The sequence below is a fragment of the Hyperoodon ampullatus genome (assembly GCF_949752795.1).
Source record: "Hyperoodon ampullatus genome assembly, chromosome: 2".
NCBI classification, from domain to species: Eukaryota; Metazoa; Chordata; class Mammalia; order Artiodactyla; family Ziphiidae; genus Hyperoodon; species Hyperoodon ampullatus.
In genome coordinates, this window is record NC_136915.1 from 109,683,130 (window position 1) to 109,705,581 (window position 22,452).

General features: G+C 42.7%; 1 protein-coding gene across 2 annotated transcripts; it reads left to right on the forward strand.

The window, feature by feature from the left end:
- The first annotated feature begins 1,461 nt into the window (after positions 1 to 1,461).
- MRPS21 (mitochondrial ribosomal protein S21) lies at positions 1,462 to 14,506 on the forward strand. Of its 2 annotated transcripts, none has more exons than XM_079696477.1 (3): positions 1,462 to 1,494; positions 1,933 to 2,047; positions 13,925 to 14,506. In XM_079696477.1, the coding sequence occupies exons 2-3, from the start codon at positions 1,965 to 1,967 to the stop codon at positions 14,103 to 14,105; spliced, it is 264 nt and encodes an 87-aa protein (XP_079552603.1). In that variant the 5' UTR covers positions 1,462 to 1,494; positions 1,933 to 1,964; the 3' UTR covers positions 14,106 to 14,506. The 2 variants fall into 2 exon arrangements, with proteins under 2 accessions (XP_079552603.1, XP_079552602.1); XM_079696476.1 differs by lacking the exon at positions 1,462 to 1,494 and adding an exon at positions 1,563 to 1,716.
- Positions 14,507 to 22,452: the final 7,946 nt, after the last annotated feature.

Here is a 22,452-nt window from a genome sequence, read left to right on the forward strand (position 1 = left end):
TACTCTTCCTTGCAGTGCGCAGGCTTCTCATTGTGGTGGCTTCTCTTGTTGCAGAGCTTGGGCCCTAGGCACGCAGGCTCAGTAGTTGTGGTGCACGGGCTTAGTTGCTCCACGGCGTGTGGGATCTTCCCAGACCAAGGCTCGAACCCGTGTCCCCTGCATTGGCAGGTGGATTCTCAACCACTGCGCCACCAGGGAAGTCCAAAGCTTCAGTTTTTGTGTGAGTTCTATTAGCATAATTGATGAGGATGCATCTGTGTGTGTGTATGTGCCTCTGTGTTTTAGGGGAGGTAACCAAAGAACCTTATTACACAAGTACCTGGTTAGGACCCACTTTCTTCTGTGCCTTTCCCTACTGTTTTCCAGTAGATCCGAACATATGTGAATAACCATAAAATGATATATATGTAAAAGTAACATACGAATAAAATAAAAGGAAAGCTGTTTCCACAATGAGGAAGAAATAAAAAAGGAGTTATTTATACTAAGTGTCACTAGGAGACAAATGGGATAGCAGCTGACATAAAAGGGTCTTTGATTCCAAGTCCTGCAGGTGTTTCCCAATTCTTTTTTTTTTAATTTATATTTTTGTCTGCGTTGGATCTTCGTTGCTGCTCGCAGGCTTTCGCTAGTTGAGGCGAGTGGGGGCTACTCTTTGATGTGGGGCACGGGCTTCTCATTGTGGTGGTTTCTCTTGTTGCAGAGCACCGGCTCTAGGCGCGGGCTTAGTTGCTCCGCGGCATGTGGGATATTCCCAGACCAGGGCTCAAACCCGTGTTCCCTGCATTAGCAGGCGGATTCTTAACCACTGCGCCACCAGGGAAGTCCCTCCCAATTCTTTCTTCAGTGATTTCACTTTATTTAGTGAAATGTCTGAGAAGGTGATGTTATAGGAATCTGATAGTATGTTCAGTTCATTTTTTTCCCTTAGTTTTCAGGCAGATGAGGGGGTAAAGCTCTTTTCCATCCGGAGAGCAGATCTCAAGGAATCTGTCCTTGGCGAAAACAGGAAGCATGCTCAGGAAGCTTCGCCTATTTTTCTTATTTTCCTTCCAGAAAAAGAAATGGATTAAATATCTATTTAAGGTTTAATAGGATTACAGCAGAGATTGGCACCACATTTTAAATCAACTATACTTCAATTTTAAAAAAAGATTTTATAGGATTAAGAGGTACGGAATCGGGCTGACCTCTGATGCCGAAGGACGGCGACTCCACAAGAAAGCGAGGAATCTGTTTAGGGCGGAATTTAGGGCAACAAGCATTTTGCTTTGTCAGGTGTTAAGTCCAGGCCCGGGGGTTGGCGGTGGGGGGGGGAGGATTAGAGAAACAGCCAACCCCGGCCAGAAGGACGGTTGCCATGGTTTCCACGTAGCTTCATTTCCCTTTCAGCCTCATTGTCTTCGCGAGGCGCTGGAGATACGCAACTTCCGCTTCCGGTCGGGGCGGGCTTCCAGTCCGCTGGTCGCTGAGCGGTGAGGACGTTGTGCTGGGGTAGGATAAAGTGAGGCGGGTGTGGCGGGAGGGCGCGGTTCTCGCGATTCCCCCCTTCCAAGCACGGAGAGACTCTGTTCCCGGCTCCCACCCCAAACCGTCCCGGGACGAGAAGCGGTAATTGGGAGGGAGAGGGGGCGCCTGCGGCGCGTCCCGGTCTCCCGTGACCGGCCAGATAAATCTCCGTGGGGACGCCTGCTACCGTCTGTCTTCTTCCCTATGGTAGGGTTTGTATTGGCAAAGAGATCGGGCGAATCTTGATAACAAGTCGCGTATACTTTCTAGGATATGAGGACTTGCACGCGCCCCTGTCGCGCATGTTCCAGAGCCCGTTGCATTTCCGGGCCCTGAATAAGCTACGTCGTTGTGTATTCTGTTGTGTTTCTCTTTATTAGGTGGTCTCTATACTTTACTGCCCCTTTCTCCGTCATACTTTAGGTCCTGCAGACTGAAGACTTAAATCCAAGGTCATGGCAAAACATCTGAAGTTCATTGCCAGGACTGTGATGGTACAGGAAGGGAATGTGGAAGGTGCATACAGGACCCTAAACAGGTAACTGGTTAGGGACCAGAATCATGCCTAGACCAACTCTTGAGAAGTGCGGTGGTTATTCTCTCACTTCCCCTGTCGTAGGTTGTCTCACAGCAGTGCCAGCCCAGGTGTTCACAGCCTTGAAACTTCTCAGACCCTCAATTTACTATATTAAAAATGAAATTCTTTCCCAAACCTAACTGTGAGGCTTACTTATCAGCAGTCATTCCTTTGATAATGAACCTGAATTCTATCCAAGACTTTAAAAAGAGCCCAAAGGGAAAATTAAGTTATAAAATTGCTAGTAAGCGAAAACATAGTACATGATATATAGAAAGCTGAGTGAGGGATTGGTGTGGGACAAGGCTAATGGAAAAGATGAACTCAGATTTGGGATCTTAGAGAAACAAGCAAGAGATAGAAAAGTGTTACAGGTTCAGAGAAAGGTTAACAACACAAGCAAAAACAAGATGGAAATGAACTGGCTGGAGTGGAGGAGCTGTATTGAAAAGTTCTGAATGCTAGGGTAAGAGATGTAGAATGACTCTAATAAAAAACGCCTCACAGTTGTGGTTTCTCAAGAAAATAGTTCCTTAAGCTTCCCTTATCACTAGTTTTAAGGATTTTGACTTTCACTTATCATTTTCTCCCCAGTGAAGCAGAGTTTGGAGAAACAAATGCTTGTTGGGTTGAATTATCAAATACTTATATGAAAGAGATGTTAATATATGAGCTGGTCCTCTGCCTTAAGGCCACTAAGGTGGTAGCTTTATGTCAGAAGTAAGAGAAGCCTAGGGAGATTAAGTTATATTCCTTGGGCTACAATTGTTGAATGGTGGAAAGAAGCATAAATCACATTTTTCTAGTGCAGTGTTCTTTGCTCTGTTACTACATTACTGACTAGTTTCCCTGGAAATGGAGAGACCTATGGCAGTGACTCTTCAGTTAAGAATCCTTATTTGATTGGGTTTAAATATAGGTGGGGTTCTTGGGGACTGAGAAGGTAAATGAAAGAGAACCAATTCTTGTCCAAGCAAAGAGTTCTAGATGTGGAGGGCTGGATGGCAGAAGACCATAATAAATGAGGACAAAGATTCTGTCAGAAGCTATGTAATTGAGAAGCAGTTGCAGGCTGAGGATGATTTGTATGTCTTTTAAAAGGATCTGGTCTTGGGTCAGCCTCTTTACTTCTTTCAGTGACTGTGCATGCCAGTCATATCCTTGGGCAGAAGCTGTTCTCTCTGCATTTTCACTTGCGTTGAAAGTAAAGATAATCAGTTACAGGGCAGTAAGATAATCCTATTTCATGTTTTTGTATTGCTGCTCATTCCCTACTCCTGTTTCAGACCTTTAAGTGGCATGTCTGAGGGAGGGTTGAGATGTCTAATGATCTTTCTCTGCCCCTATACTGGAAGCACCAAGTGAATGTCTTTACAGACTCTGAAGTGAATTAGCTAGTGAGATGAAATGCTGAATTTGGGGAATGGAAGTCTTGTAGATTACCTCACCCTTCTTCTGACCTCTTCCTGTAAGTTTTTTGTTTGTTTGTTTGTTTTTTGGTTGTGCAGTGCAGCTTGCAGGATCTTAGTTCCCCGACCAGGGATCGAACCTGGGCCCCCTGCAGTGCACGCGCAGAGTCCTAAACCACTGGACCGCCAGGGAATCCCAAGTTTTTTTCTGTATGATTTATTTTGGTGGATTTTGATGGGTCTTCTAACTAGGGTGACTGTGATGTTTGTATTGTTAAGGGATGTCAAAGGGCAGCTGTTAACCTGATGGTAAAACAAATTTCCAAAGGCTCAGCTTTAGCTTCCCTCACCTCTTTTATTCTTAAAGAACAAATAACACAAAAGCAAGAATTTTGTTTTTAGGAAATTAACTACTCTGATGAAGAACCAAAAAATAATTTGTGCAGCATTATTTATTGAACCATTTCTTACAATTGTATCAAGAAAGTAGCTACAGGGAATGCCCTGGCAGTCCAGTGGTTAGGACTCTGCCCTTCCACTGCAGGGGGCACGATTGGGGGTGGGGAGGTGGGGGTGTGAACTAAGATCCCACATGCTGCGCAGCATGGCCACAAGGCCAAAGAAAGAAAGAAAGAAAGAAAGTAGCTACAGCTTTAATACTTTTGACCAAAGCCAGGCCTAAAAAGTTTTCTCACATAAATGAGGCAGCATAACTTAGTGGTTTAGAGCACAGAGCCAACTGACTGGTTCAGATCCCTGCTGCGCCATTTATTGGCCTCATAATCTGTGATAGCTACTTAATGTCTCTGCCTCAGTTTCTTCAGTAAAATGGAACTAATAATAGTGCCCACCTCATAGGGTTGATGTGAGGATTAAGTTATTAATATAAATAAATTGCTTAGGACAGTGCTTGGCACATAGTAGGCATTATGTGTTAGCTGTTATAATTTGGAAGTAACTGTAAGGGAGTTTTTACCCTTTTGGTTTTACTTTGTGGGTGATTTGTTTATTCATTTGTTTTGAGAGATTGGCAGTTTGCTTTAACTGTTTTTTCTCTTATGCTCCCTGATCATCAAGTTATGCTCAAGGTGGCCCGGAGGTAAAAAAATGAGAAAATAATTTAGCTTTATTTTGTCCTGAGGCTCTAGTTGGCTACTGGTATTGGAATGACTTTTCCTATACATGCTGATACTTTCCAACCAAGGCTTCTTCTCTATATGCTAATGCTAATCTCATTTTGAAATAACAGCATTTATTCCCTCTGTATGCACTGCTCCCTCATCCCCCATTTCCACTTACAAAAATTTAAAACCTGAAAAACAGAGTATTTCTAACTTCCTGCCTAAAGGAGTTGATCATCTCTCTATTGATGCCACATCTGCAGAAAGCATAAGGCCAATTCACCTTCTGAGAGAAGACTCTTCTATTTTTTTGCCTGGGATTGTTCTAATTAGCCTGGAAACAAATCTCTGTATCTCCGCCTCTTATGAAATCCTAATTTAGCAATTTAAGCAACATGAGGGTTTTGCTTTTCCTGTTTTTTCTTTTTCTTTTTTTTTTTCTTCATTTTATCTGAAAATCTTTCCTGATCCCAGGTGTGGAGTGGGTGTAGGTGAGAAAAAAAGAAATAAATGACAGAAGGTGAGGTGTGTTTGGATACCTTCTGTCATCTGGCCTGGCCTAGTACTATCTCATACCTTCTTGTTCCTAAGAATCTGTTTTCAAATATCTCTAAGTTGATTTCTTCCTTCTTTCCTTTCTTCTTCCCTCCTTCCTCCTTTTTGTTAAACAAGAGCCCCATACTTTTAAGATTCTCTTTTTATAGGTGAATTGCAGTTTATGCATACTTTTTTCCTGGCTAGAAATGCTGATTTTAGTCAGAAGCAGCAGGAAACTGGTCAGTGTAACGCTATGTGGTTTTTGACCCTGCTGCCAATCTCCTGGGGGAATCTTTATTTAAAACAAAAAACAAAAACCCTCGTGATGTTAGGGCCCAACCTGAGACTAAATCAATCTCTCGGTGGTGGCATCTGACCAGCAGCATTTTTTACAATGTCTCATGAGATTTTAATATTCAGCTAGGATTTTAATAGTCTTAAGGGTAGAGACCTATGCTTTTTCATTTGTATATTCCTTGCATTTACCAAAGTGCATCGAAAGCTCTCAATAATGTCTACTTAATGAATATAAATGTTCCTTTATCTTCTGTCACTCCCTAAGTTTAGTGTTTGTCAAACCTTTCCACTGAAGTATACTTAACAGGAGAGGAGAGTGAAGGAACTATAAGGGGTTCTTCCACCACAAGCAAACATGGAATTTCTTTTTTTAATCTCTCTTTTTTTAATTAAAATTTTAGGTGATTTTTATTTGTTGTCTTTACATTTGTTTTAGGGCTAGCACCCCCATCTCCACTCTAGTTAAAGTTGGTCCTCCAGGCAGATGCATTGAATTTATCCAGAGATTTTTGTCTTTGGATAGTACCCTTGGCATTCTATCAAGTATCCTAGGTAAGAAATGTGGTATTACTTTTTCCTCACTTCAGGGATTAAAACACCAACATAGGAATAGATCTGGGGGGAAAAACAATTTACATTGCTGAAAAAGAAAAGAATTTGATCAGAAAGGAGAGGCATGGTTAGGCAGAAAAAAAAATGAAGACATTCTGGTCCCAGACACTCAGGGCCTGAGGTGTGATGATCTCGTTCTAGGCTTCCTTATGAATTTGGAAAATTCGAACTTTGTGACTAAGGTTATCTAGGAAAACAGTGCAAGAAGTGCATGGTTGGAAGAAGCCAGCTTGGAGCAAGTATTATGGCAGTGATTTTTATAATCTTTGGGGAGGATGTGTATTTTGTCAATGTAGATTTATTCTTTAGGAAGCTGCACTTATGTTCCTTTTTATCTTGGAGTGTTAGATATATATCCTTAAATTGTATTTTAGCCTCAGGAGAAAAAAGTGAACAAATATTTTGTTCTTAGAATAGGCAAGGACTTTTAAGCATCCAAATGTGAGCAGGTTGATTCTGGAGTGTCCCAGCCTTCCTATCTGTCAGTCTGTCAAACACAGTAAACACAGTATTTTCTTTCTTTCTTTCTTTCTTTTTTAAAATAAATTTATTTATTTTATTTATTTTTGGCTGCATGGGTCTTCGTTGCTGCGTGTGGGCTTTCTCTAGTTGCGGGGAGCGGGGGCTACTCTTCATTGTGGTGCACGGGCTTCTCATTGCAGTGGCTTCTCTTGTTGCGGAGCACGGGCTCTAGGTGCGCAGGCTTCAGTAGTTGTGGCACGCAGGCTCAGTAGTTGTGGCTCACTGGCTCTAGAGCACAGGCTCGGTAGTTGTGGCACACGGGCTTAGTTGCTCTGCAGCATGTGGGATCTTCCTGGACCAGGGCTCGAACCCGTGTGCCCTGCATTGGCAGGCGGATTCTTAACCACTGAGCCACCAGGGAAGCCCTTTTTTTTCTTGTATTGAAGTATAGTTACTGTATAATATTATATAAGTTACAGGTGTACAATATAGTGATTCACAATTTTTTAAAGGTTATACTCCATTTATAGTTATTGTAAAATATTGGCTATATTCCCCATGTTGTACAATATATTCTTGTAGCTTATTTATTTATTTATTTGGCTGTGCCGTGCAGCTTTGGGGACCTTAGTTTCCTGACCAGGGATCAAACCCGGGCCCTGGCATTGAAAGTGGTGAGTCCTAACCACTGGACTGCCAGGGAATTCCTCTTGTAACTTATTTTATACCTAATAGTTTGTACTTCTTAATCCTCTACCCCTATATTGCCCCTCCCCTACCCTCTCCCCACTGGTAACCACTAGTTTGTTCTCTATATCTGTGGGTCTGCTTCTTTTTGTTATTTTCACTAGTTTATTGTATTTTTCAGATGCCACATGTAAGTGAGATTATACAGTATTTGTCTTTCTCTGTATGACTTATTTCACTTAAGCATAATGCCTTCCATTTGTCCATCCAAACACAGTATTTTCTGACACTTTACTTCTTTTCCTCTGGTTTTCCTTAATGTCCTCTGGCTGCCTCTTCTGTATCTCTCTCTTAAATCCCAGGCTTCTCCTCGTTTCTCTCAGCTTTCTGATAGTTGGTAGTTTAAAAATAAGTTGCATGTTCTGCGGTCTAATTACAACAATAGGTATGAGAGCAAATGAGAGGAGAGGGAGGTGGTTAAAGCTTTAGCATGTTTGGAGCACAGATCTAGTCTTACAAAGGAAACAGCCTATATGTCTGCACAGTGAGACCACCACAAAATGCTTATTATATAACCAAGGGCCCTCACTGGTACCCTGGGATGAAGAGATGGAGAGTGGGGGTCGTTAGGAAGCCCTGCATGATTGGCTGGCGCCCAAGTAAAGAAAGGCAAGCACACTGGAAGCATGCCCAGTTGAACCCTTTTATTCCTGGTAGGTGAGCTTCTGGGCCCATTGAGTCCTTCTGTGTACATGTTGATCCTGATGTAGGCTGGCTACACTGACATGTGAGTCTGCCACCCCCAAATTCCCCAGCCCAGGCAGCTCAGCTCCTTTTACATAATCTGTTGAACTGGCAGCTGAGTTCTCCTTAAATGTTAGGTTGCCAGGCGCCCAAACTCCGGGCTGATCTGTTTACTCTAAACCTCTTGGTTGACTTGAACTACCTGTGAAATCAGAAGCATCATTAGTAACACCCTATTTACTTCATGAGTTCTACAAAACTCTTCCTACATCCTTTATTAGAAATGAGTTGAGTAGATGCTTCTACTTTAGGGATTCTGGAACATTTGAAGATAATCTGTGCTTTTTCAGGATACCTAGAAAGTGCAAGGTAAGGAAGGAAATCCTCACCTGGCACCTTGGAATTTATTTGGTTTGTGTTTTGGAAATAGAACCATCCAAGGAACACCATTTAGCAACCCCATCATTATGTTGGGGGCCACTGATCTTTTCACTTTTTTCACCTCCTCTGACATTCCTTTGGTACTTTTTTCTTGTCTTTCTTTTCTGCCTGACCACACAGGCATTTACTTGGTAAGATGATCACTTCTGTTTCAGAACCCTTTTGAAACTCCAGTAGGATACCTGAGTATGTTTCTAAACTCCTCCTCCTTTTGCTGTTTTCTTTCATACTACTTTAAACTGTCTTTGTCATTCCGGTAGGCTCTTCTTCCTAGGTGAAGTCATATCTAGGGTCTCTGTTCTTTTCATAGTCTCTCCTCAAATCCAGTCTCCTTGCCCTTTTTATATTTCCAGTCTTTCCCTTTCAGGCACTTTTTTTTTTTTTTTTCTGTTTTTTCTCTAATATACTAGTCTCTAGTCCAAAAAGTGGCCTTCATTAAATAGCAGTAAACAAGGTCTAGACAGAAATAAATACTTAATTGTTTGGATCAATTCCTTTCCCTTAGTGTGCCATGTCTTCTTGGCTTGCATCTTTTTACTCTAATTAAGGAGCCTGGCCCAGCTCTTTTCCTCCCTCATTTTTCGCTTTGCCCATGGGCACCGCAATAATTTGTCTTTCAAACCTCAGTGGCTTTTGCTTGAGAAGCAGAGTGCTATTACAGAGCACTGCACTAAAGACCTGAATTCTACTGCTAGCTCCATTTTGTGATCTTGGGCAGGTCAGCCTCTCTAAACTTCAGTTTTCTAATCTGTAAAGAGATGACGGGAACTCCCCTGGTGGTCCAGTGGTAAGATCCCGCATGCCGCATGGTGCGGCCAAAAAAAAAAAGGATGACATTACCTGCTTAATCAGTTTCATGGGATAATGATTAGGATCATGGATATGAAAATGCTAATCTAAAGTCTAATGTGCCATTTTAGTAAAGGTAATATTGAGGCCTTCTGAGCTAATATTCCCAAGAACTGTGTCTGTTAGAAAGTAACTTAATCCCTTGAGCTGTGGACATCTGTCAGTCACCAAGAGGATTCATTTTTGTCATACATTTACTGATATTTGCTCTTTTGCCAAGTACTATATTAAATGCAAAAATGAAAGACTTAATCTCTAACCTTAGAAAACACACAACCCCTTAAGGGAGATTTTAAAAACTGAAAAACCAAACATGGCTAAATATAATACTGTCTGATCAGTGCTTTAAAAGTGTACTGTGGCATTGGTTCTCCCTGGACCATTAGCAGCAAAATCACTTGGGAACTTGTTAGAAATGCAGATTCGTGGGCCCCACCCTAGACCTATGGAATCAGAAACGAGGTGGCACAGCAGTCAGTGTTTTAACAAGTTTTCCAGGTGACTGTTGCATGAGTCTCAAAGTTTGAGAACCACTGTGCGTTGGGAACAGAGAAGGAGTGATTAATTTCTCCTGGACCAGTTTACAAAAGTCGTTACCCATTGATCTGGGCCTTTGAAGAATAAATAGCCTTTAATAAAACAGAAAAAGAAAGGAATCATATTCTCAGAGAACATCATGAACAAATGTAAAAAATAGATGTGTAGTGTGTTTGGGAAACACCTAGTTCAATATGACTAGACATAGGCTTTTTCGGGCAAGTTATTAAAGATAAAGCTAGAGAGAGAGAGGGTGAAGCTCAATTGTTTAGGACTTTGAGCTTAGACTAGTGGTTCCCAAATTTATCTGCACATTGCAATTACCTAGGGAACTTAACAAACCCTGCCTGTGTCCCTCCCCACTTGTGACTTAACTGGAATTTTTTAAAGATCCCCAAGTGATTCTAATGTGCAAAGAAGTTTGGGAACCACTGGCTTAGACTATTTTGTTTATTGGGAAAGATTTTTTAACATCAGAGTACACAATCTGATTTATTTTTTATTAATTTATTTATTTTATTTATTTATTTTTGGCTGCATTGGGTCTTCGTTGCTGCGTGCAGGCTTTCTCTAGTTGCGGCGAGCGGGGGCTGCTCTTCGTTGTGGTGTGCAGGCTTCTTATTGCAGTGGCTTCTCTTGTTGCACAGGCTCTAAGCACACGGGCTTCAGTAGTTGCAGCATGCGGGCTCAGTAGTTGTGGCTCATGGGCTCTAGAGCACAGGCTCTGTAGTTGTGGCGCACAGGCTTAGTTGCTCCGCGGCATGTGGGATCTTCCGGGACCAGGGCTCGAACCCGTGTCCCCTGCATTGGCAGGCAGGTTCTTAACCACTGCGCCACCAGGGAAGTTCCACAATCTGATTTATGTTTTAGGACAATAATTGGTGTAGGGAAGGAGAATGGAAATAGGGCAACCTGTTTACCCTTCACAATTCAAATAAGGTATCCTTTAGGAAGCTTTCATAACCACCTTCTTATCAAGTCCAGATTATATACCTCTCCTGTGTGCTTCCCTTATCTTTGCATCTATCACATTCTATTGTAATTCTTACATAATTGTCTTCTCTACTAGACTGCAAGGGTAGGGAACTATGCCTAAGTTTGTTTTCTATCCTCAGCATTTAACACAGTGTCTGGTACAGAGTTGAGATTCCATAAATACTTATTGATTAAATGACCAGTTAGATGATTATTTCAGTACAGGTATAAGGACCATAATTAGAGCTGTAGCCATAGGGAAAGGAGAGAAGGAAAAGATCTAAGAACTATTTCAGGTTATAGAATGTATAGGATATTGTAAATGTGAGTGTAGGAAGTAAAGGAGAAGGCCTACTCCAGGAACATGGTGAGATTTTTAGCTTGACTAACTGGTGATGCCATTAGCAGAGAGAGTACAGAGGAGGAAGAATGAATTTTAGGAGGAGATAATAAAATTGGTTTTTGTGGGGTTTAAGGCAATTGGAAACATCAGTCTAGTTCTAAGATAAGATTGGGGCTAGAGATAATGATTTAAGAGTCAACCAGTGTCTGGGTCCATTCTCAAGTGTGGCTCTACATTAGAATTACCTGAGGGGTGTTTTAAAATATACCCAATGTATAACCCCACTGGAGACCAATTAAATCAGAATCTCTGAGGAATGGGACCGAGGCATGAATACTTTTTAAAGGCTCTTCGGGAAATGATTCCATTGTGCACAGGGTTGAAGCCCATGGTAAAGTTTAAGGGAATCATGTAGAACCAAAAAGGAGGTGGTTTACAGTCAGAATCTGGAGGGATACCAACAGTTAAGGGTAAATTAGGAAGAAAGCCAGCAATGCAGACCCTTTTGTAGGCCAAGATACTGAGTCTTTGGCACCCTACTTTTGTTTGGCTGCTTTGGGTCTTCGTTGCTGCGCACAGGCTTTCTCTAGTTGCGGCGAGTGGGGGCTACTCTTTATTGCGGTGTGTGGGCTTCTCATTGCGGTGGCTTCTCATGATGGTGGCTTCTCGTGGAGCACGGGCTCTAGGCGCGTGGGTTTCAGTAGTTGCAGCATGTGGGCTCAGCAGTTGTGGCACGTGGGTCCTACAGAGCACAGGCTTCAGTAGTTGTGGCACACGGGGCTTAGTTGCTCCATGGTATGTGGGATCTTCCTGGACCAAAGATTGAACCTGTGTCCCCTGCATTGGCAGGTGGATTCTTAACCACTGTGCCACCAGGGAAGTCCCCGGGTGCCCTGCTTTTCTTTTTTTTTGGTTGTTTTTTGTTTTGTTTTGTTTTGTATTGTTTTGTTTTGTTTGCGGTACGCGGGCTTCTCACTGTTGTGGCCTCTCCCGTTGCGGATCACAGGCTCCGGACGCACAGGCCCAGCGGCCATGGCTCACGGGCCCAGCCGCTCTGCAGCATGTGGGATCCTCCCGGACCGGGGCACGAACCCGTGTGCCTGCATCGGCAGGCAGACTCTCAACCACTGCGCCACCAGGGAAGCCCCCCTGCTTTTCTATTGTACAACTCTAGTGTTGGATCCACATGACTTCTGGGCATGACTGTGTTTTCAACAGAACCTGAATTATCTACTCCTCCCACTTCTGGGTGTTGGCAATTCCCTTGCCTCCCATCTCCCTGCCACTAAAACCTAGACAAACTGATCTTACAAATCAGCAGGAGTCTAGGAGAGGATCCCCAAGGACAGTGGTTCCCATGTCTATTCACATTTGTAATGTACCCAAAGCTCAAATCTTTTCAAGTACATGTTCAATCTATTATTGTTATCTTGGGCTTTTGGTATAACATACCAGCGATAAATAGGGTTTCCCACTGAGCAGAAGTAGCTGGTAGTTGCTCTTATTTTTATTTCCTTCTGCTGTCCCCCTTCCAGTTATAATAGCCATGTCTCAACTTCCCTACCTCCAATTGTGTTTTTGACTTACTTTTTACATGTAATGAAAGGAAAGGGCAGGCAGGAATGGGGTCATGTAAACAGTGCCAGGATGGAGGGCAGTAGCAGCAGGTGCCTCCAGACCTCCTCAGGACCAACTGATGATGGGTTGAGAGGGAGAGACAAGTTGCAGATTGGAGCCAGAGCTCTCAGGAGCCCAGGGATAAGGTAGGTTATAGAATAAACCCCCGTGTCCTCTTGGCTCAGTGAGAACAAAGAGGTTAGTTTGAGTTAAGCGTGTTATGAATCCAAGAGAAACTGTGTTGTAAGGAATTAGGTGGGCAGGAAAAAAACAAATTGAACTAAATTAAGATTAATAAAATACGGTTTCTGACTTCAGGGATTATTAGTCTAGTGAGGGAGATATTTGTATAAATAACTAACAGAATGGCAAAATGAAATAATCTCTAAATAGGTATACAACAAAATAAATTATTTTCTCTAAGAAGATGAGAAAGCTTTTGTGGAGAGATGGCATCTGGATTTAGCATCAAAAAGATGTGGAAAATCTCAGAAGGTTGGCAGCTAGGGTTTGGGGATGGCATTCTAGGCTGAGGAAGCAGCATGAGTAAAGACTTGGTATTAATATGTGTTCAGGGAGTAGTCAGTAAAGCAGTGTGGTTGGAGCATGTGGTACATGGAAAAATCATGGTTGAGGCTGTTATTTTAATGCTCCCATGTGTATCACTGGTGTGATAAGGGCCTCTTCTTTCCCTGTATTAAGTGGGCCCCGATATTTCTCAGACTTACAGACTTCAGCTGCATCAGCTGTTAAACACAGTAGGGGTGGAACTACATTCTCCACTAAGGACCACATAGGAATCACCCCTAGTTATTTTTTCCTATTGCAAATGACTTACCCCGTTTGAAAATTCTGTAATGGCCCCTTGGTTGAGACTCACTGCCATAGGGAGCCACTGTTCTTTTGGGACTGTGCCATATCCCTCAGGTGTGTTGTGGTAGGAAAAAAAAAAAAAGGTTGAGAACATGAGCGTGACTGTAAACTCCCCAAGAACAAGGACTATATAATTAATTGCCTTTTTTATTTCCCCACATATTACTGTTTGGTTCCTGGCCTCTATATGTTGGCAGTTAATGCTGTATTGTCACTATTTCACACCATTTTTACAGACACCAGTTATTTGGTCGATTGACTTCTGATCATTGTGAAACTGGAAAAGAACAATAATGAGCCTAAGCCTCTAACTTCATTGCCTGTCTTTATACAGAATCCTTACCATGGATGGGCTCATTGAGGACATAAAGCGACGGCGATACTACGAGAAGCCTTGCCGCCGGCGACAGAGGGAAAGCTATGAAACCTGCCGGCGAATCTACAACATGGAAATGGCTCGCAAGATCAACTTCTTGATGCGAAAGAATCGGGCGGATCCATGGCAGGGCTGCTGAGGCCTGTGGATAGGAGACCCCATGTGAAAATCCTTATCCAGCTGTCTTCACCTCTTTTCTTTCTCCCACCCCATTTTCTCTTACCTTTCTTACAATAAACTCACATATATGCAAGAAGGCTTGCATATATAGAAGCAATCCCACTAGTCAGCAATGGACACTTTCTTGTATTAGTCAAAGAGAAACCGAGTCCAAAAGTAGTCTGGGAGTAGAATGGTGGTTGCCAAGGGCTGGTGTTGGGAGGAGGGGAATGGGAAATTATTGTCTAATGAGAGCAAAGTTTCAGTTTGGGAAGATGAAAAAGTTCTGGAGGTGGATAGTGGTGATACTTGCATAACGTGAATGTACTTAATGCCACTGAACTGTACACTTAAATGATTAAAATGGTAAATTTTATGTTTTGTATATTTTACTGTAATTTTTTAAAAAATATTTATTTATTTATTTGGCTGCGCCAGGTCTTAGTTGCAGCACACAGGATCTTTGTTGCCGCCTGCGGGATCTTTAATTGTGGCATGAGGGATCTAGTTCCCTGACCAGGGATCGAATCTGGGCCCCCTACATTGGGAGCTTGGAGCCTTAGCTGCTGGACCACCAGGGAAGTCCCTATATTTTATTGTAATTTTTTAAAAAGTAGTCTGAAGTGGGAAATTTTTTAAAATGTAGTGGAGTATGTCTACCATGTCTAATTTTTATGAAGCCCAAAGCAAGATCTTATTATTGGAAAAGGACCTATTCCTCTTTACTGAACTGCCTTCCAACTATTAGGTAAAAGGAAGAGGAAATGTGTATATATTTGGAATAAATTCTACTTCTGAAACACCCATCAACCAGGGTAGAGAGCTGAAACCCTTCCCCAAAGGAATCCTTATGACAGTCTAACATTCACCCCTGTTTTGTCTTTCCTGTGGTTTTCCTAAAGGAGGCTAGTGGAGGGTTGGTGGAAAAGAAAGCAGTAGACGGATGGTAGGAAAGAGAGAATGGGGGAGTGTTAAGAGAAAGAAGGGCACAGAGCCAGAAATACCTACAGCAGTGGTTCTCAAAGTGTGATCTGCAGATCAGTAGCATCACCTGAGAAATTGCTAGAAATGCAAAATTTGGGACCCTGCTTTAGACCTTCTGAATTGGAAATTGAGGTTGAAGCCCGGCAATCTAGCTTAACAAGCCCTGCAGGTGATTCTGATGCAGGCTAAAATTGGAGAACCATTGCCCTATAGTACTCAAAAGATTCCAGGTGGAGGTCCCAACTACCACCCTTGCCTCTCCTCAGCAGGCACTCCTGGGCATGGGACTCTTGACAGCTGGGGCATCTGACCACTGTGGGAAGACCAGGTGCTCTGCGTCCTCTAGTGCTGTGTTTCCTCTGATCTTGGTCCCCTAACAGCCATGCCTGCTAGTATAAGGAGAGTTGGTGCCAACCCCTGTAGGAGAGTGCAGAGGGTAAGTGGAAGTGGCTAGCCCACCTCTCCTTACCCTGAGTGGAGCCCACTCAGCATAGTGTTAAAAAAGGAAGTAAACAATGTATAACTGATTCACTTTGTTAAAAAGCAGAAACTAACACACCATTGTAAAGCAATTATACTCCAATAAAGATGTTAAAAAAAAAAGTAAACAGAGCCAACTGCCAAGCCTCCTATCTCTCCAGATTACTAGTGCTCAAATATTGCCCCCTTGTGGTACAGTAGCGTGGCTTCAGATTTCTTCTGGTCTTAATTCTGTCTTCAGTGTCTTTGTCTCTCTTTCACAATAACCATACTTACTGATTAAACAGCAGATATGATGAAACCAGTGTTCCTTGTTTCTCAGGGCTTGATTATCTTTCTTCCACTCATCAGGAATAAGGCCCATGGTGAATAAAGCATATTATTGGGCACTACATAGAAACAGCTTATAAATAGAAGATCTGGTCCTTGCCCTCTAGAAACTTACATTGTAGTTTGACAGATTCTGTATACAGACTGTTTTTAACTCTGTTACTTTTGTACAACCTCATTTTAATAAGTTAACAAATTAGACATTGATACTTCTGAATCACCTTTCAATCTCTGAATTTGGTCTTCAGTACATTACTTTTGAATGATTTTGAGCCACAGCATGGTATCACCTGTTGCCGATTGCTGTTGCTAAAGAATAAAGACCTGGCTTCTGCCAAAATGGTAGGGTATGTTTGTGATAGCAGAACTAGGTCTGTTACTTGGCAGCATTTCTCCCTGTTATGTGGCAGCTTTTCTCTGAGGCTAAAGTTGCTTCTGTCTTCTCTCCAAAATACTAAGGGGTGGCTAAGGTCTGGAATTCGTCTCTGAAATTATCCCCTGCTTGTCCTAATCTCCAGTCCTGACCACTGTCCATGTTCCCTGGAGCAGTGAACAATGATGGGTTGTAGCAGGTAGCCAGTTGAAAAGGCCTCGTGTGTGAGAAGGGGGTAGCTGGCTGGGTGAGGTCCCAATAAGCTTGTGCTGTCATGGAAGGAAGAAAGACCTTCCACTCCCTGCTCTGGGGGACTAGAAGATACCTCATGGTCATTTAATGAGTGGGGATTGCCCTAATCTTTTTTTTTTTTTTTTTTTCCAGTACGCGGGCCTCTCACTGTTGTGGCCTCTCCCGTTGCGGAGCACAGGCTCCGGATGCGCAGGCTCAGCGGCCGTGGCTCACGGGCCCAGCCGCTCCGCGGCATGTGGGATCTTCCCAGACCGGGGCACGAACCCGTGTCCCCTGCATTGGCAGGCGGACTCTCCACCACTGCGCCACCAGGGAAGCCCTGCCCTAATCTTTCTATTCCTGCATCACCTTCAGGAGAGGGGTGCTTTAGTATTTACACAGTTACAGGGCAATAGATACAATACCTCCTACCTTGATCTTAGGCACCTATGACATCTCTTAGATGTCCACTGGATTACCTCTGTCAGGCATGTTTAGTACTCTGGAAACAGGTACCCCTTTAAAATTGGACTCTGTTGAGTAACTTTGACGTTGTACTTTAAAGTTTTCAGAGTGCACTAAGTACAAAATAAGTTTGCCTATATGTTAACTGAAAATACTAAGGAATAACTACTCACTGTATACAGTAAGTCCCCTACATACAAACCTTCAAGTTGCAAACTTTCAAAGATGTGAATGTGCGTGCCAGCCTGTGTGCCAGCTGTTGTACTGTACTACTGTACTTTTCAAGGTACTGTACTTTAGGACTAAAAATGTTTTGGGCTTCCCTGGTGGCGCAGTGGTTGAGAGTCCGCCTGCCGATGCAGGGGACGCGGGTTCGTGCCCTGGTCCGGGAGGATCCCGCATGCCGCGGAGCAGCTGGGCCCATGAGCCATGGCCGCTGAACCTGCGCGTCTGGAGCCTGTGCTCCGCAACAGGAGAGGCCACAACGGTGAGAGGCCCGCGTACCGCAAAAAAAAAAAAAAAAAGTTTTATTTTTTGTGTTTTATGTACATATTACTTAATTGTGTGAAACATATTATAAACCTATCACAGTACAGTACTATATAGCTGATTGTGTTAGTTGGGTACCTAGGCTAACTTTGTTGGACTTACGAACAAACTGGACTTACGAACGTGCTCCTGGAACAGAACTCGTTCATATGTAGGGGACAATTACTTCAGACTGTATTTAATGTAGGTAGTTGAAGGAAAAGATTGGAGCTTCTAGTATGTGCCAGCTACCTTATATGCATAGTTTTTCACATAGTCAAAAACATCTAGATTCAGGGACTTCCCTGGTGGTCCAGTCGTTAAGACCCCTCACTCGGGCTTCCCTGGTGGCACAGTGGTTAAGAATCTGCCTGCCAATGCAGGGGACACGGGTTTGAGCCCTTGTCCGGGAAGATCCCACATGCCGCAGAGCAACTAAGCCCGTGCACCACAACTACTGAGCCTGCGCTCTAGAGCCCACGAGCCACAGCTACTGAGCCTGCATGCCACAACTACTGAAGCCCGCGCACCTAGAGCCCGAGCTCCGCAACAAGAGAGGCCACGCAATGAGAAGCCTGCGCACTGCAATGAAACAGTAGCCCCTATTTGCCGCAAATGGAGAAAGCCCTCGCACAGCAACGAAGATCCAACGCAGCCAAAAATATAAATAAATAAATAAATTTATTTTTAAAAAAAAACTCCTCACTCCCAGTGCAGGGGGCCCGGGTTCGATCCCTGGTCAGGGAACTTGATCCTGCATGCCGCAAGTAAAGATCCCACATGCCGCAACTAAAGATCCTGCATGCTTCATATAAGATCCCCCATGCCACAACGAAGATCCTGCACACGGCAGTGAAGATCCCATGGGCCGCAACTAAGACCCAGCACAGCCAAATGCATAAATAAATATTTTTAAAATATATATATAACATGAAGTTTATCATTTTAACCATTTTTAAATGTACAATTGAGTGTTATGTAACTATTACCACTATCTATTTCCAAAACTTTTTCATCACCTGAAATAAACTAATCATTAAGCAATAATTTCCCACCCTGCACCCCCTGCCTCCCCATAGCCCCTGGTATTTGTCTATTCTATTTGTCTATTCTAGATACTTCATATAAGTGGGATCATACAATATTTTCCCTTCTGTGTCTGGCTTATTTCACTTAGCATATTTTCAAGGTTTATCTATGTTTTACCATGTATCAGAAATTCATTCCTTTTTATGGAGGAAAAATATTCCATTGTGTATATATATATATGTACATGTGTGTATATATATATGTATGTATATATATATATGCCACATTTTGTTTATTCATTCATCTGTCATTAAACACTTGGGTTGCTTCCACCTTTTCACTGATGTGAATAATGCTGCTATGAACATGGATGTACAAGTATCTCTTTGAGACCCTACTTTTAGTTCTTAGGGTATATACCCAGAAGGAGAATTGCTGGATTATAGAGTAATTCTGTTTTTTGAGAAACCACCATGCATTTTTCCATAGTGGTTGCACCATGTTACATTCCCACTAACAGTGTGGAGGGTTCCAGTTTCTCCATATCCTTGTCAACCCTTGTTATTGTCTGGGTTTTTTGATAGTAACCAACCTAATGGATGTGAGGTGGTATCTCCTTGTGGTTTAGATTTTTATTTCCCTAATGACTAATGATGTTGAGCATCTTTTCATGTGCTTTTTGGCCACCTGTATATCTTCTTTGGAGAAATGTGTAGTTAAGTCCTTTGCCCATTTTTTAATTGGGTTATTTGTTTTTTGTTGACTTATAGGAGTTCTCTATATATTCTATATATTAATCCCTTATTATATATATGACTTGCAAATATTTTCTCCCATTCTGTGGATTACCTTATCTCTCTCTTGATGGTGTCCTTTGATGCACAGAAGTTTTTAATTTTGAAGTCCAATTTATCTATTTTTTCTTTTGTTGCTGTTTTTGGTGTTATATCCAAGAAATCATTGCCAAATTCAATGTCATGAAGATTTTCCCGTTTCCTTCTAAGACTTTTTATGGTTTTCGCTCTTAAATTTAGGTCTTTGATCCACTTTGGGTTAATTTTTGTATATGGAATGAGGAAGGGGTCTCATTCTTTTGCATGTGGATGTCCAGTTTTCCCTCCACCATCTGATGAAAGACTGTCCTTTTTCCATTGCATGGTCTTGACACCCTTTAAAAAATTCAACTGACCGTGGACTTCCCTGGTGGCACATTGGTTAAGAATCTGCCTGCCAATGCAGGGGACACGGGTTCGAGCCCTGGTCCGGGAAGATCCCACATGCCACGGAGCAACTAAGCCCATGTGCCACAACTACTGAGCCTGCGATCTAGAGCCCGCAAGCCACAACTACTGAGCCCGTGTGCCACAACTACTGAAGCCCGCACGCCTAGAGCCTGTGCTCCGCAACAGGAGAAGCCACTGCAATGAGAAGCCTGCGCACGGCAACAAAGAGTAGCCCCCACTCGCCGCAACTAGAGAAAGACCACGTGCAGCAACAAGGACCCAATGCAGCCAAAAAAACAAAACAACAACTGACAGTATGTGTGAGGTTTACTTCTGGGCTGTCTAATCTATTCTGTTGATCTATATGTCCATCCTTATGCCAGTGTCACACTAAATACGTTTTGTTTTCTGTTGGGTTTTTTTAATCTATTTTATTTTTGGCTGCGCTGGGTCTTCGTTGCTGCACGTGGGCTTTCTCTAGTTGTGGCGAGTGGGGGCTATTCTTCGTTGCAGTGTGCGGGCTTCTTATTGCAGTGGCTTCTCTTGTTGCGGAGCACGGGCTCTAAGCGCGCGGGCTTAGTAGTTGTGGCGCATGGGCTTAGTTGCTCCACGGCATGTGGGATCTTCCCGGACCAGGGCTCGAACCTGTGTCCGCTGCATTGGTAGGCGGATTCTCAATCACTGCGCCACCAGGGAAGTCCCTAAATATGTTTTATAAGTTACATTTAATCCTCACAATATTCTTTTAAAGTAGAGACTTGTTCTCATTTTATAATTGGGGAAACAACCTCAGAAAAATTTATTACCTGAAGGAATCACAGAATCACAGCTAGTAACTGAGAGACTAAGATTTAAACCCGTCTGATTCCAAATATTGGAAATAAAATCAGTTCCTAAAAAAAAGAAAATCCCTATGGGGAATTGAATCCAGGTCGTTAAAAGCACTGAAACTAAATTTACAACTCTGCAGAGTTGGAACTCATTAACCCATTCAACAGACTTTTTGGAGTGACTACTTATGTGAGACATTGGTTTTAGGTGCTGTAGATACAATGAGGAAACTGAGGCATGAATTAGTTGAGCAAGAAGTACCCTCAGTTTGCTACTCAAAGCCAGGATTTATTCATTGTTTCATGCTGCACTATCAGGGAAGGTAGATTTTGGTACATACTTCTCAAGCTTATTAAAAACCAGACTTTAAATACAAAAATCTGGTGCTCCCTGGGAAATTCTAATAACCTCCCTAGAGAATAACTGCATTTTTCCAGTGAACCTACTATCTAAGAAAACGTCTTAGGGTTTTCATTTCTGTCATTTGTAATCTGAAAATAACACTTTTTTAAAAAAATTTCCATGTATAAAATTGTGTCAATTTGGGGGCATGCTTTTTCCAAACTATACTTCACCCACACACAATGCTTTTCAGAAACACTGGTTAAAAGGGTATTTAAAAGTAGGTTTAGGGCTTCCCTGGTGGCGCAGTGGTTGAGAGTCTGCCTGCCGATGCAGGGGACACGGGTTTGTGCCCCGGTCCGGGAAGATCCACATGCCGCAGAGCGGCTGGGCCCGTGAGCCATGGCCGCTGAGCCTGTGCGTCCAGAGCCTGCGCATCCGGAGCCTGTGCTCTGCAACGGGAGAGGCCACAACAGTGAGAGGCCCGCATACCACAAAAAATAATAATAAATAAATAAATAAAATAAAAGTAGGTTTAAAACCTCATTTTGAAGAAAGGGAAAAATACAGGCTTATTGGTAGAATGAGAAAAACATTGAGCCCTTACTATGCCTGGCACTATCCTAGGTCCTGGGGATACAATGTAACACAATTCCTATCTGTAACGAATTTCCATTCTTTTGTTGTTTTTTTTTTTTGCAATCACCTTATTATTGTTTCAGGCAAGGTCATCAATGAATGCTAAAATTAGTAGGTGAAAATCTGATGAGAAACATGACATTTATGTAGTCGCCAAGCATCTCCCCCATATTCTTTTTTTTTTTGGCCGCATCTTGTGGCATGCAGGTCTCAGTTCCTGGACCAGGGATCGAAACTGCGCCCCATGCAGTGGAAGCATGGAGTCTTAACCATGCACTGCCAGGGAATTCCCAGGAATTTCCATTCTTTAGGACACCAGACTTCAGCAGGTTCTGAGGCCTGTAAGAGCCACTGCTAAAAAAAGATCTGTTCTTTAATTCAACAAATATTTAATTGTGCCAGGTGGTATTGTAGGCATTTAAGATATATCAATGAACAATGATTCCTACCTTTATGGAGTTGACATTCTAGCAGAGGGAGTCAGATGATAAGCAATAAATATAATAAGAAAATTACCTAGTACTAGTAGCATAAGTGGTGATAAGTACTATGGAAAAAGGAAAAAGGAAAAAAAAATGGGATAGTTAACTGTGCCAAGCAGACTTCAGAATTAAATAGGGTGGCTGGGGAAGACTTCTCTGAGGTTAATTTTGAATAAAAATCTGAAGGAGCGAGAGAGCAAACCATGCACATAGCTGGATGAAGAGCAATTCAGGCAGAAAGCAACAAGTGCAAAGGCCTTGAGGTGAAATTATGCTTGGCATGTTCAAGGAACAACAAAGGGTAAGATCCTGGAGGTGAATGAGTGAAGGAAAGAGTAGTAGGTGAGATCACAGAGATAATGGAGTGGGGCAGATCTTATAGGGCATTTT